Source organism: Agelaius tricolor, unplaced genomic scaffold, assembly GCF_023055355.1.
Source record: "Agelaius tricolor isolate 1412-34295 unplaced genomic scaffold, bAgeTri1.0.p SCAF_7, whole genome shotgun sequence".
NCBI lineage: Eukaryota > Metazoa > Chordata > Aves > Passeriformes > Icteridae > Agelaius > Agelaius tricolor.
This window is the reverse complement of record NW_027269267.1, coordinates 3,169,997-3,185,412: the sequence shown is the minus strand read 5'-3', so window position 1 is coordinate 3,185,412 and position 15,416 is coordinate 3,169,997. Positions and strand designations below refer to the sequence as shown.

The window sequence follows — 15,416 nt, the reverse complement described above, 5'->3', positions numbered from 1 at the left end:
TCAGCATTTTAATCTAACATTTAAAATGACACTTAACAAAATGTTTTGTCAGAATCTTTCTGTATTCACACAATTACTTGTGGAATTGCAGTTTAGTTTTAGGGTTCTGTGCAGAACTAAACATTTTCTCCAAAGAACTGTTTTGATTTTGGAAATACTGTTTTAATTTATCTTTTACAATTGAAAGCTGATGGACATCTTCAAAGTCAGAATTTTTATTCAGAGAAAAAGGGGTTTTTTTTCAGAAATTCAGTTTTCTTTCAGGAAACTGTTTTGTTGGCTTATTCTGTGGTTTTCCTTTGAGTTAAATGTCACATTTCAACCAGACTGCAAAGAAGCTTTCCCATAACAAAGCACTGTTCATGTGAGAGCAAAAGCAGACCCTGGGGACAGCCACTTGATGACATGAAAAAGGTCAAAAATGAGGAGCAGGGGGAATAAATAAAGTTCAGTGGGAATCAGCCAAATCCTGGGGTGCAATTCTGGAGAGATTAATTAAGCACTGCCATTGTTAAGGCACTACAATAGAAAATGGGAAATGAGCAGGGCTTCAGTGCAAGGGAGGATTTCTGCAGTCACCTTTACAACAGAACATGAGGTTTCAGTGACAATGAGGCTCTCAGGGACACCTGGCTGGGGTTTGTCTCACCAAACAGGAGCATTCCCATCAGGGATCTGTCCCAGATAAGGACATGTTGTGCTGATGTCTCATGGACAAGAACAGATCTGCTTATCTGCAATAACAACGTGTTTATCGAGGCTGAACCAAGCATGAAGCTGGAGCTTTGCTCTATTTCAAGAAAAGCTGATAATGTGATTTTTCTTTTCATGGAGAGGGCGTAGTCAAAGATGATCTTGTGATGTGAGGAGTTCAAAGGCAAGACAGTTTTCTCACAGTGCTGAATTTGTACCAAGTGTGGTTCAAGTGCCACCAAGTACAAACACACACAGCATCTGCCAGGGCTCTCAGGGCACAGGTGTCTGATGGATTGGAGATCCAAAAATAGGAGAGAGGAGAGGAGGGGAGAGGAGAGGAGAGGAGAGGAGAGGAGAGGAGAGGAGAGGAGAGGAGAGGAGAGGAGAGGAGAGGAGAGGAGAGGAGAGGAGAGGAGAGGAGAGGAGAGGAGAGGAGAAAGGAAGAAAGAAGGAAGGAAGGAAGGAAGGAAGGAAGGAAGGAAGGAAGGAAGGAAGGAAGGAAGGAAGGAAGGAAGGAAGGAAGGAAGGAAGGAAGGAAGGAAGGAAGGAAGGAAGGAAGGAAGGAAGGAAGGAAAAAGAAAGAAAGAAAGAAAGAAAGAAAGAAAGAAAGAAAGAAAGAAAGAAAGAAAGAAAGAAAGAAAGAAAGAAAGAAAGAAAAGAGAGCGATAGAAAGAAAGAGCAAGAGAAAGAGCGAGAGAGAGAAAGAAAGAAAGACAAAGCAGAAAAAAGAGACAGAAAGAGCGATAGAAAGAAAGAGAGAGAGAAAGAAAAAGAAAGAGTGATAGAAAGAGAAAAAGAGAAAGAGAAAGAAAGAAAGAAAGAAAGAAAGAAAGCAAGAAAGAAAGAAAGAAAGAAAGAAAGAAAAGAAAAAGAGAGAAAGAAAGAAAAAGAAAGAAAGAGCGATAGAAAGAGATAAAGAGAAAGAAAGAGAGAAAGAAAGAAAAGAAAGAAAGAAAGAAAGAAAGAAAGAAAGAAAGAAAAAGAAAGAAAGAAAAAGAAAGAAAAGAAAAAGGGAGAAAGAAAGAGAGAGAGAAAGAAAGAAAAAGAAAGAAAGAGCGATAGAAAGAGATAAAGAGAAAGAGAGAAAGAGAAGAAAGAAAGAAAGAAAGAAAGAAAGAAAGAAAGAAAGAAAGAAAGAAAGAAAGAAAGAAAGAAAGAAAGAAAAGAAAGAAAGAGAGAGAAAGGGTAGAATTTGCAATGTCTTCTGGGCAGGGAATGGAAAAACTGGTGGGAGAAAATAGGTTCCTTATGTCACCAGAATCTGGCAAGGGAATCTAGAGAGGAGGTAGAGAAGCTGCCATGGAGCAGGGAACTGGCCCAGGCCAGGCACAGGGTACCTGCAAACCCCCAGAGCTGAGCCCCCTCTGTACAGACAGAGCCCAGAACCCACTGGAATTACAACCAGAGCAATTCTGGATATTTTTTTGCTAGATGGTAAAGTCTCTAATAAACAGCAGTGTTGGTCTCAGCCTGGGTAAGACATCTGCAGGTCACACTGATTCATCTTCACATTATTTTCTCTGAAGCTGTGGAATAGTCCTCAAGAAATCAGGGATACGAGGTTATTCGTTATGAAAATGCAGTACAAAAATCAGTTGCAAATCTCAGCAAAAGTAAAGATTTTGAAGTGTAGGATTCTTAGTCAGACTAAATAAATTAAAGGCAATTTGGTTGTGCATTTTACATTACACTTAATTTCCATGCAATGCTTGGAAGTGGGCAGATACATCTGCCTTGCACAGGGCCAGGCTGGGGCTGTTTCTTTGCTTTCTGGTTTCATTTCCAAACATGAATTCTGAAATAAAGCACAAGTAGTGTTGAGAGTCAAGACATCTGCACCAACTTAGTTCCACCAGGTGGGCACTGCTACCTTCCCGAGGCCCTGGAAGTTACAGAAGTCTCTGATTTTGGCAGTAATTTTAGCTAATGTGTTAAAGTCAGCTGTGGAAAAGCACAGGAAACTGCCAAAGATTTCTAAGGGTAAACCAAACATTTGAATTTACTACATTTGCTTTATGAAGAAAGCTTTTATGGTTTCGTTTTTTCTTTTTTTTTTTTAATATGCTAAAGCACTGAAATAAAATAGAAGTAAGGAGCAAATGAAAGAAAAAGGGAAATGAAAATTTAGATGTGTAAATTTAAGGAGCTTGTCCCAAGAAGCAGAGAGGAATAAATTAACTAAAGCCTGTCTTTTTGAAAGGAAACACTGTTAAATGCTGAATTTGGGAGGGTTTATGCATAAAATGAGCTCTTGGGGGACTTTTCCTGCAAGATTCTAGCACAGATTATTCAAGATGTCAGTGTGACACACATTCCTTGGTGTGCTGGGCTGAGAAAGGGGACTAAAGGGAGTACCCTGAACCTTTGGAAGTGATGAACTCTGAATGGTCTGTAAAGATTCCTTGCAGCACCTGTTTCAGTGCAGCTCAGACTTCTGACAACAACAGGCACCTCTGCAGAGCACAACTGTTGTTTTTATTGTTGTTTTTAGAGACAATGAAGATTATAAAGGTTTTCACAAAGAATTCCTTGCCTGTTACAGTAATTTTCCAAATCCTGACTCCCCTCAAATGTGCCCTTTTTGGACATAAGCACTTTAGGCCATATCTGCATGAATAAATGTCTTTTTCTTTCACAGATTTGCCTTATGAGCAAGCCAGGAGATCAGCATGGACGAGTCACAGCCACCCCAGCCCCCAGTCAAAAGGTAAAAGCATCTGCACAGCTGGGGAAACATGGATTAGACTCCAAAGGGAATTACTGGAGCTCTGGAGGGGTTTTATCTGTGCTTTTTTGGAAAGCCAATTGTATAGGCAATGCTGGGAGGTATCACTGGGCAGCCACATCCTTCCTTAAACTCAAACTTCATCAAGTCCATCACCACAGAGCCTCAAAAAGCTTTTTCTGAGCTTTCAGTCCTGTTGTGTCCATCCTGGAACAGAGGGCAGCAGGAGCTCCAGGCCTGGGGACCTCTCAAAGGTTTGGTGAGCAACTGCCTAACTGGAAAAATAACTATATGGGATTTTTTTTTTCCATTTTCAGCTACTCAGCCATCCTCCTCAACAGTTCCCAAAACAGAAGACCAGCGTCCTCAGTTAGGTGGGTGTCACTTGGTTTGAAATTCTGGCTGGGTTTGTGGAATGTGATGAGAAGGGCGCCCAAACTGCACAATCTGGTTCAGACCACTCCAGCTGGAGACCACCAAAACCCCAGATGTGAATGGGGTTTGCTCTGCAGCTGGATTTGGGATGAGTGTAATGTTTAAAGAGAGTGACAACCTTCCAGAATAAAAATGCTCTTAAAAAAAATCCATCTACAGTTTGGGTACAAGGGTGGAAGGTGGAGATGTCAAAAGACCCCAGTGGTTGAGATGCCAGCAGCTGGAAAATGTGCATGAGCCAAAAAAAAAAAAAAAGGGGGAGTGGATTACAGCCTACAGAAACCCATCTGAATTTTGGCTCCTGAAACACAACAGGAATATTAGAGGGATTCTCAGTCTGGCTGGAAAACTGAGGAGAAAGCAGAAGCTTATGGGTTTGTGGAGTAGTGGTTTAGCAAAATGGGTGCCTTTTGTGTTTTCAGAGCAGCAAATCCATGGGGTGGGACCTAATCCCTTATTGCAAATTCAGCTGTATTTTGGACAGGTATCTGGAGAGCACTCCAAAGGTCCTGAGTCAGTCATGGCTTTTGTTAACAGCAAAAGGTTAGAAGGAGGAAATAAAAGAGATTTAGAGGATATTCTTAGCTCAGAAGACTCTGAGCCAGGTTTTATCACATGGATTTTAAATCATTATTCTGGTTTTTGTTAGAGCTAAACAAGACTGTGCATGACTAGGTCTCATTAACTCATGCACAGACTGCCTGGGAAGCATTACACTGAATTTTGCCCAAACAGTGTTTTATCTAATCTGGCCTTCCAACCATGAGAATCTTCCTAGAAATATACCAATGATTTATGTAAGTCCTGAGGACCTTTTAATAGCTGTGTGTGAGCTGCACAGATTATTTAAGTGTGTAAGGAATGTAAGCTGATTGTCTTCTTGGCTGTAAAAGCCACAGGGTCACTCAGTGCTTGCAGCCCCTCACTTTGGCTTTGGTCCTGCTGTCACATCCCTCCTTTTTTTCCCTGTTGGACTTCAGGCCAAAATAAGTTTTCATTTCCAGAGGGAATTCCTAGAGGGAAATACTGAGATGCTACAGGCATTGTAAGGCTGACAGAGGCTCTTCTGAAAACACCAGTTGCAGGGTTAGTCCATGGTATCCTTCACTGGAATCCAGTGATAAAAGAGAATCACGGAATCACTGAGGTTGGAAAAGACCTCCAAGGTCATTGAGTGCAAGCTGTGCCCCATTCCCACCTTGTTCCCAGCCCAGAGCACTGAGTGCCATATCCAGGCCTTCCTTGGACACCTCCAGAGATGGGGATTCCACCACCAGAATGCTTCATAGCAGAGCTTACATTCTGAATATATGCATCTGCACATTATTACAGTGCAAAAAGCAAATGTCTGTCCTTGCACACCGAGTTTGAAAGGAAAACATGCAAATATTGCCATGCAGAGGGAGAAAATTGCTCAGGTGTTGGACCTGCTGTCCCACCAGGCAGTGCACACCGCCCCTTACAAGGTTCACAAATGGTACCTGAAATATTTGACAATGCTGTTGCATGATTTTAAATCTTTCTTTCACAATTTTGTAGATCCATATCAGATTCTTGGACCGACCAGCAGCCGACTTGCAAATCCAGGTGAGAAGGGATTTTGCTGATTTAGGAGGCTTTCCTCTCTTTCACTTCAGCTGTAAGACCAGACCTGGAAGGGGATGTCCCTGATTTTCCCACTCTTCAGGGGGAGCTGATGATACCCCAGTGTGTTGCAGAATTTCTGAATTACACAAGGGTGGGACTGAGGAATTTAGAATCAATAAGGTTGGAAAGGACCTCCAAAGAGTCCAACCTTTGAAGCTGGAGTTCACTTCAGTTTCCTGAACATCAGGATTTGGTTAAGGGGTGTAAGAGACCCCATCTGGTCTCCAGTTACCCCTCCAGAAGGGTACAAATCTCTTAACCACTCTTCATCAGCTGTGTCCCAGATTCTGTTAATCCACAACACAATATCATACTGGCCTTGATGAATACAAAAATTTTGGGTTGAAATATATAGGAAAAAGAAAAGTATAATCCATTTGCAGGTAATAACTGGGTTAAACACTTCAAAAATGTTCTCCCACCTCTAGAAGGCAACGGGGTGCATTGTGGATAGGGATGTGTAGCTTAGAACACAACCACAGACTCACAGAATCACTCAGGTTGGAAAACACTTCAAGGATCATTGAGTGCAACCTTGGATTATCATGTTTTTGCTAAAGACAAGGGATCCTCTGGGTGATTTAGTAGCTCTGCTCAGGAATTGTGCAGATTTCACTGCTCCAAGTCTGCAGGACACGCTGTGGCTGTACAGCACCATGATCAACAGCACAGCCCACCACAATGCACTGGCACTGTGTGTTCCACTTCTGTCCCTTGCCTGGACACTCCCAGGGCACAACGTTCCTCGTTCCACACAGATCTCCTCAGCTTCCAGTGACAGTGGCTCTTTTTACAACAGTCTCATGGCTTTTCAAGGCCTGAAATTGCCAAAATGCTGATCAGTTTCCTTTCGCTTTCTCCCAAGTGACATGGAGCGCAGTTCGAGATTAGCTGACTCTCTAAACAGTTTTGTGTGGCAGAGGAAAGTAATTAAATAAGTGTTAAGAGTAGGATTTTCCAAATGGCCTGAGGTGGTGGAGGTTTCCAGGCAACACTGGTCTTGACTGGAAGTGGGGGCCTACATCCCTTTAATTTGGTCATAAATCATGGCTTGCCAAATTTTATCAAGTGTCCATTTGGTTGATTTCATTACTGTGAATGACATTAACACGATCTGGATTGGGATGCTTTTTTAACATTTGGGTATGGAATTCCTCCACGCCATCATTCCTGTGCTTTAACATGTTTTGTGTGTTTATAAATTGGTGGAATTACTCTCTCATTAAAAGGAAATTGACAGCAACCATTTATTTTCATAGGACTATACATTACATTTGGAAGGCAAGTGTTTATGTTAGAACATATGTTGGATTGCTTATTCAAAAATTTGTGTTTTGTCCAGTGCTGAACTGTTTATTGATTTTCAAAGCCTAATCCTCTTGTTATGTTCTGTGTATTAAAACTTGCATGCCTTGCTCATACCATGGATTCTTTTGTTTGTTTGTTTATTTAATGCATGTTAATGGAACAGAAGAAATTCATTAAGGCCAGTTTGGATAAATACAATTTAAATGAATATGGGTTTCAGTTGCACTGAAGTATAAACTGCTAATGGGTTTCAGATGCTGCTCTAGCTCAATATTGTAATTGCTACTATAAGCTTTCTAAAGAAAACCTTGTTTATTATACCCACATAGCTGGTTTGGATAAGGAAAAAAGAGAGAAACCCAACCTATTCCTGGTCAGAGACATAGTTCAGAGTTAGCACATCCAGGCTGGTTGGCAAATTCTGCTGACACCGTGCTTGTGAAACAGATTGCATCGCAAGCTGCTTCAGCTGCATTTTGCATCATTTCAGTGTTGCTTTGTTAAGAAATGCTAAGCTTCTAACACGACTGTCAGTGGCAAGGCCCTTTGAAATGTACTTTCACTTGTCTAAAATGGACAAATTTTGTTGCCCTACCTCACTTTTGCAAAGTTCACAGCAGACTGTTTTCTTTTTGCGGTGGAATTGGCAGAGAGTGAGAAAAATACGACAGCAACATTTTATGTCTTAGCGTAAAATAATCATTTTAACTCATTTGAAGCAGAATGATGACAAGGATGTATTTTATGGACCTTTTCACTGTTCTTGCAGTTGTTTTGCCCTCTGCTTGTATGCAGTGTAACAGCAAGCTAATAAGTTTCCGTTGTGCATTTCCCCAAATGCTGCAAAGGGATGATATGGTTTGGCACGGGCCCAGCTTGCTCTAAACTTCTCCATTTTGTGTGGGCTCATTCCATAGCAGGGAACATTTAGTTGCAACATAATGCTGTGAGAACAAGCCGAGTGTTACGCAAGTGAAAGCTGTTTGTGCTGAACTTTGGAGATTAGTTTCCTAAATGAGCCCTGTATTATTTCCCCATCAATTGCCTGCGCTGAATGACATTAGGTAACAATTAAACCTCCATAGAATGGCATTCTGCCACTCACATGAGGGAAAACACGACACATTACAATTATCCCTGCTCTTTAGGGTTTTGTGAGGCAGTCCTGGGAGAAGGGGGACAGCAATAGCTGCCTTCTTGAGCCAGGTCTCATAAGCTCTTGGAGGTCTATTACTCACCCAAGATAGCTCAGCTACCTTTGGAGACATAAAATCAGCAGGATGGCTTCTGTTGCAGAGTTGGAAACAAAAAGGTTTAATAAAAGGCAAAATAACAAACAGAGAAAAACCAAGCCAGGTGCAAGAGGTTTTTGCTCCTGGTAAAACACCTCAGAAAAGCGATTAGTTTCTTTGTTCTCTTCTTTTTCTAGTAAATTGCTCAGGACTTTTTGGCTCCTGTCCAATTGGCTATCCTTAAGTTTGAGGTGAAGTCTCCCAGGCCTACGAGGTGTCTTTTCACCTAATCAAGGAAAGAAACTTCTGGGCTTCTTTCTTTTTTGAGGGGACAAAGGAGGGTTTTGTCCGTAGTTCTGTCACATTCCTATGTGGGGACCGGCTAATAGAAAGAATTAGGAGCCAACATCCCAACATTTCCTAATGGGGTCCTTGGGGATGAAGCAAAGTAGAAACCTGACCCAAGAGTCCTTTCTGATAAAAAAGAATTAGTAACAAGTGTCATGCAAAATCAGTGGAATGAAAGGTGTATGCACCTATTGTGAAATTGCATGCATATATATTTATGAAAAAGATAAAAAGAGATCTAGAGTTCCCAGAGGTACACAGAAGAACAATTCCTACACGTGTCCAGCACTGCAATAAACATACCAGCTTTACAACTTTCACAAAAGCTGCAAAGTTGTGTTTGTTTCCACAAGTCGGGGCAAGTCCGCGCAAGCGATCCCTTGACGTTACTGACGTTCCCGCTCTGTTCCTCCCCGCAGGCAGCGGGCAGATCCAGCTGTGGCAGTTCCTGCTGGAGCTGCTGTCGGACAGCTCCAACTCCAACTGCATCACCTGGGAGGGCACCAACGGCGAGTTCAAGATGACGGACCCCGACGAGGTGGCGCGGCGCTGGGGCGAGCGCAAGAGCAAGCCCAACATGAACTACGACAAGCTCAGCCGCGCCCTGCGCTACTACTACGACAAGAACATCATGACCAAGGTGCACGGCAAGCGCTACGCCTACAAATTCGACTTCCACGGCATCGCCCAGGCCCTGCAGCCTCACCCGCCGGAGTCGTCCATGTACAAGTACCCCTCGGAGCTGCCCTACATGAGCTCGTACCACGCGCACCCGCAGAAGATGAACTTTGTGGCTCCCCACCCCCCCGCCTTGCCCGTGACGTCCTCCAGCTTTTTTGCTGCCCCCAATCCCTACTGGAATTCGCCGACTGGAGGGATCTACCCCAACACCAGGCTGCCAGCTGCTCATATGCCTTCTCATCTTGGCACCTACTACTAAAGTGGGGTAGAGGGGGAGATAAACACCAGGCAAAGCAAAGGAGCTTCTCACTGGGGTTCGGTCCCTGAGGAGTCGCAATGAACTCTGTTGGAGTACTCGAATTAAAAGTGCCTAAAGAGACAAGTGAAGGTTTGGCTGGGAAAAAAAAAAAGCAAGCCCAAAACCACGTTAAAAATAGATGTCAAAAAGACTTTTTTGTAGTAGGGATTTAAAGGAAATATCCAAGAAGTATTAAGATACTAAAATGTAATGTATATGGGCATCGACTCTGTGGACCAAACAACAAAAGACTATTGTAGGTAGAAGCATGGAATGATAAGGAAAACCTACGGAAGCTGGTGGTCTTAAAAAGTTGATAAGCTTGTGTGTAAAGTTTGATATCATGCTAGTGCAAAACTGGGACTATACTACAGCAATATAAGGATAAGTCTATAGTGACCTAACATACAGTATATGGATCATTACAAAAGAGAGGGAAAAGGGAAAAAAAAAAAGGAAAAAAAAAGCCTATCTGTATTTAAAAAATAGAAACATATCAGCAGAAGAGACTGGTTAGTGTGGAAGCTGATTTGGAATAGAGCAGCAGTGTTGTGGTTAAAGTCAAAGGAGATCCATTCATCAGAGTGAATCAGCTACTCAAACTGTGAAGAAAACCCAAACTTTCAGATTCCTTGACAGTTTTACAGGAACCCTGAGCCAAACGTGGGAAATGAGAATGTGCTGGAGGGCAAGTGTATGATTGTAGATCAGAGGCCTGCACCTGGCAGAGGAAGCAGGAAGGAGAAGGAGGAGGATGAAGGTGTTGAGAAGGGGAGGAAAGAAACTTCTTGACCAGTAGAGACTGAAAAGACTGAAAACTTTGTAGTGTTGGGACTATGAAGAAACACTTGTTTGGACTTGTGAAACATATTGCTCAGTATTATACCATTCCCAGTATTTCAGGAGGAACAGACTTGATTCAGTAGTAATAAAAAGTGGGAAAAGGGAAAAAGCAGAAGGAGGAGTGAGAAATCAGAATATGCATCTCTTTTTTTTTTTTTTTTTTTTTTTTTTTTTTAGGGAAAAAAAAAACCAAAAGCAAAACTGGAATTGTGTCTGATATTTAAAAGTTACCAGTTGGAACCTCATCATTACTAAGGGAGTTTGTTTTCTATTGGTTAGAGCAAGAGACAACCCCTGACTGCCAGAATCAGAAATCACCTGAGTATTTTTGTTAGGCGGGCGCCAGTTTTTCTTACCGAGTCGCGAACGCTGTGCGTTTGTCAGAATGAAGTATACAAGTTCAATGTTATTTTTTTTTTTCCTTTTTATATAATTATTATATAACTTATGCATTTATACACTACGAGTTGATCTCGGCCAACCAAAGACACACACACACAAAAAACAAACAAACAAACAAAAAAAAGGGACAATCCAAAAAAAAACCAAACTATTGTGGCCTTGAACTTTAACTCTGTATGCTTAATGTTTACATTATGAACATATTAGTCCTTAGATTGCAGAATGTATGTAATAAAATAAGCTTGGCCTAGCATGGCAATTTCAGATTGACACTGTGGTTTGCATTTGTGTTTGCATTTTTTGTGTGTGACACCCATGCCAGATCTGCTACTCACCAGGTTAAAATAGGCCAGGATTTTTGGGCTGTGAAAATGTAGGAGCAAACAGCCTGAGTTTAAAGTGCACAGGTGCTGTGCATCTTCTTTTCCAGACAGATCTGCTGAAACACTTCCAGCCCTTCTTCAACAGTACCTTGCCATCCCTGTGCTGAGCTTCCCTGGCCCAGAGATTGCAACCATTCCCAATTAATTCACCAACAGCTCCACGCCCAAGGCTGGAAATGAAGCCTAAGGGAGGCCTCTAAGGAAGAGTATTTATGCTCAGAAATTATCTTTTGTTGTCATGAAGTTATGCTGCAAAATCTCAGCTGAGATGTATCTTCCTCCTGAATCGTGTGTTGAATTGCTTTGCCCCCTTGCCCTTAATACATTCTGTATCATTATTAGTAAATAAAGTGAATAATGAGTAATTTCCATTATTCCCCACTTTAGAATGGAGTGTACGGCAGCCTTGTTCATTTGTCACTGCAGCCCATCCTGGCTGTTTACAAAGGGCAGGGTTTTTAATTTTTCTCTTCTAGCTTTAGAGGCTTCCCACTCTGTACCCTGGGCCCCAAAACTGCAGCTGGTGCCTACTGGCATAAATCCATTCTTTCCCAACACCATCTGAGGAACTGGTCTGGAAAATCATCCCTGACATTTATGAGTGTCTCTCCACAGTGTTTGCTGCAGGAATCCCAGACAGCTCAGCCCCCTGTATCCCTCCTTTTTGCTGTTCTTTTGTGTCCTTTTTCCCAGACAAAATGGGTGTGGTTTCAGGTTTTATAGATGTTCTGCATATCCATTTTTTGGGGAGCAATGGGAGCCAACTCACCGGGCTTTTTGTTAGGAGTGTCTTGGTGGCAGTTTATAAGCACAGGATTGTGTTACCAATGTGTGAGACCTGAGCAGGGAAATAAGAATAAGCACTCCTCTAAGTGTCTATTTCTAAAAAAAAAAAAAAAAAGAAAAATATTAACTGTTGGAAAAGGTCAGTTGTTATTTTAGAAAGTTGTGGAGTTATGGCAGGCACACCTACGTGTGACTATAAAGGTAATAATTTGCCTTTCAATGGAAATAAATCCACAGATCCTCACTTTCTGCTTCATGTGTACTTCCAACCCAAAATGGTAAGTGTGTTTTTGAACCAGCTTTTAATTAAACACTAAAAATCCAGATTTAAAGAAGCTCTTTGTTTAGATGGACATGCCTGGAGGCCTCCAAAGCATCCCCAGTGCTCCCGGGGCTGCCTGCAGGATTTCCAGATTGTGGTGCCTGGCTGCTGTCCTGTGCAATGGGAACAGCATCCTGGCATAGGGATCCAGATCCTGGGACAGGGATGGAGCCAGAGCAGATGGAGCCTCCTCATGTCAAGAGCAAAATCCTCGAGCTGGCCATCGTGGGAAGGTCACTGGTGACCCATTGCAGAGCTACACCTTCCTTCAGGACCTGCTCCCTGCCTTCCAGGAGCCTTGGAAAACACAGATTTGGCAAGAGGGGAGTGAAGGATGGAGAGACCCTGCTACTGCTGCCTTGGGGTTATTTGCAGGCTCTCCCTGTGGCCATGGCAAGGGATGAGTGTCCACCATGTACACACCATGAGAGATGTTGAGTGAGGCTCAGACAGACCCCAAAACCTTGGCTGGACCTTCTCTTTGCCATTTAGCACCTGGACAGCACAGCCCTGATTTGCAGAAACTGATATTAATAACTTAGTAATAACTATTAAGTGTCTTTCAAAGTCAGTTGTCAGCCAAGCTGCAAAGTTTACCCAGATTCCAGAGTCTGCACTTGGTACCCCAAATTCCACAAGCCTTTTGAACTGCCCACGGATCATCAGGGATTCAGACTTTCCTTCTGCAAAATTTTCTGCTTCAGACTATTTCTTGCCCCAGCTAAAATATAATTTTCAAATAAATTTTTCATTGCATGTGCATGAAAGGTAGAAGAAACCACGTCATATGATTAGTCATCTCAGTATCTTTTTCTGTACCTTCTTCTCAAGTTCTGGTCACATTAGGAAAATAGTCTCTGATGATCTAAATTGCTGGTCAGTCAGAAGGGCACCTCATCCATCCCAAAGGTCTGGTTAATTCCTGAATTTTACCTCCTGATGCAACACAAATCCTTCATTCCCTCTGTGGGCAGTGGTGGGAACACTTGGATATCTTCACAGCAGATCCTGCCTGGCTCTGCTGCTGTCCCCTGGGTGCTGTGATCTCTCCTTGGAGGCCCTGGCAGCTGCAAGGACATCAAAGCATGACCCTGCATGAGCCCTGCCTGAGGAAAGGTTAATGAGAATATTTTGAGATGGTTTATGAGGATATCTGGGCCAACTGGAATGCAGAAAATTATTTCAAAATTTAATTTTATGGTATCACAGAGTGGTTTGGGTTGGAAGGGAGATAAAGGTTCCAACAGGGACACCTTCAACTATCCCAGGTTGTTCCAAGCCCCAGTGTCCAACCTGGACTTGGACACTTCCAGGGATCCAGGGGCACCTTATGCCAGGGCCTCCCCACCCTCACAGGGAAGAATTTCTTCCTAATATCCCATTTAATCCTCCTTTCTGTCAGTTTGAAGCCATTCTTCTTGTCCTGGCACTCCAGGCTCTTGTAAAAAGTCCCTCTCCATCTTTCTTGTCAGCTCCCTCCCCAGCATCTTTTTAAAAGGGCACATATTTTCAAGAAAACTAACAAAACACCCAGAGTTCTTGGGCCAGGAATTGATGAGATGTCCTTTTAAATCACTGGATTGAGGACTTCTCAAAACCAGGCTCAGAAAATGTTGGCTTTGCATGCCAGAATATTGGTCCATATATATTTTATAAAAACCTAAGGGGCAGAATAATTTTCTGTGCCCAGTCCTAGAAGCAGTGAGGAATTCTGCTTGAGAAACCAAATCCATCCATTACAACATTATAACAAAACTATTATAAGAAAACTATTATTATGATATTATTATAACAAAACTCAATATAACAAAACTATTTTCTACTGTACATTTACTGATGCTTCCTTAACCTTCTCCTTTGAAATGGTCTCAATTCCAGGGTATTTCTACTCATTCCCGTTACACAGAGCCCAACACATCTCATTGTCAAAAGGAGGTGGGTAGTTTTGTGGGTTTTTTTTTTTCCTGCCATTTCTGTATTTTGCAATTCCTCACCCTCCAGAGTTCTTTGCCTGCCTCAGTGTTTACAGCTTTCCAAATATTTGTGGTTTGTTATCACGCTCCCTTTGACTGGGTGTTTGCCAAGCTTTGACATATTCCACTTCACAAACCTATCCCTCTTCTTCTCTGACAATTCTTAATGTGCCCTTTTTCTTTTTCTTTTTCTTTTTTTTTTTTTTTTTTTTTGGTTTTTTGTCTTTTTTTCCCCCTGTCTTGCCTTCCTATTTCCAGGCCTGATGTCTCCTCCTGTCTAAACCATTCCCATCTGGGAGTTTTTTCACTGCACCTCCATCCCACTGGGGTCTGTTCTTCCCATAAAGTAGCTGATGCACCTTTAGTCCCACCTGGATGAAAGGTGAGCAGCTGAAAGATGGAATTCCATGTTCTTTCTTTGGAGTTCCCTTCTCATGAGATGAAAAACCTCCTTTCCTCAGGTGTCTCCACCAGCAGACCACTGGGAAGCTTTTTCCAAACTCTGGGAGTGAAATTGCTGCACTGGTTCCACCAGCTCATCCTGCCCCAAAAAAGTGCCTCTTCATTTCCAGTTTTCTTCCTGCTGAAGCTGTCATTTTTCTCCACAGAAACCTTAAAATCTGCTCTGCAGAGAATCACAGGATTGCAGATTCATCAAGGTTGGAGAAACCATCACCCCAAAACCATGTCCCAAAATTCCATATCCAGATACTAAATTGGATACAGGCTTCTAAAACAGGCACAAGAACTTGGATTAAATACTTCCCATGACACTTGTAGGCTTGCAAGGAGTTCTTAGAGGATGTGAAAGGCAGGTTTTAAGTTTTAGGCATACCTTTTACTCAATTCATAAATATATTTTTGCAAAATTTCCAGTTTGTGTCACAAAACAGCCTTGTAGATCCCTTGGCCACCTGACACACGAGCCCAGGACTGCCAGGGATGAGAGAGGATTTCAAAAACCATTTTTTCTTCACCTCCATGGAGAAGAGCTGGAGGCCTTGTGAAGTTCTCCAGTATTTCTGCAACCACACTGACACTGAAATGGTCAATTTTAGAAATAATGTCCCTTTTCCCCTGTCGGTTGGGGAGGAGCATGTGTGCATTAGTGTACTCAAAATACAAGGTATAAAAATGGAGAAAATCAAAATATCCATTGTTTTATGGTTGAAAAATGTCCTCATGCTGTCTAGTTCCCAGAAACTTGTCTGGTACATCCCCACATTTCAGTTTTCTGGGATGGGAATGATGACCCAGCCATGAGTCGGATCCCATTGTGCTGGAGAGGGTAAATACAGATCATGACTAACAGATGTTGCTTTGAAGTGCTCCTATCT

The 15,416-nt window shown here is 42.4% G+C and overlaps 1 protein-coding gene across 2 annotated transcripts in view; it reads left to right on the top strand.

The window, feature by feature from the left end:
* The window catches only part of ERG (ETS transcription factor ERG), a 65,243-nt gene extending 53,856 nt beyond the window's left edge, over positions 1-11,387 (top strand). For both annotated transcript variants that reach the window (XM_071430142.1, XM_071430140.1), the window contains 4 exons: positions 3,335-3,403; positions 3,739-3,795; positions 5,396-5,443; positions 8,811-11,387. In XM_071430142.1, coding sequence (XP_071286243.1) covers positions 3,335-3,403; positions 3,739-3,795; positions 5,396-5,443; positions 8,811-9,331 — 695 coding nt within the window. In that variant the 3' untranslated portion in view covers positions 9,332-11,387. The remainder of the gene's footprint in view (positions 1-3,334; positions 3,404-3,738; positions 3,796-5,395; positions 5,444-8,810) is intronic.
* The last annotated feature ends 4,029 nt before the right edge of the window (positions 11,388-15,416 follow it).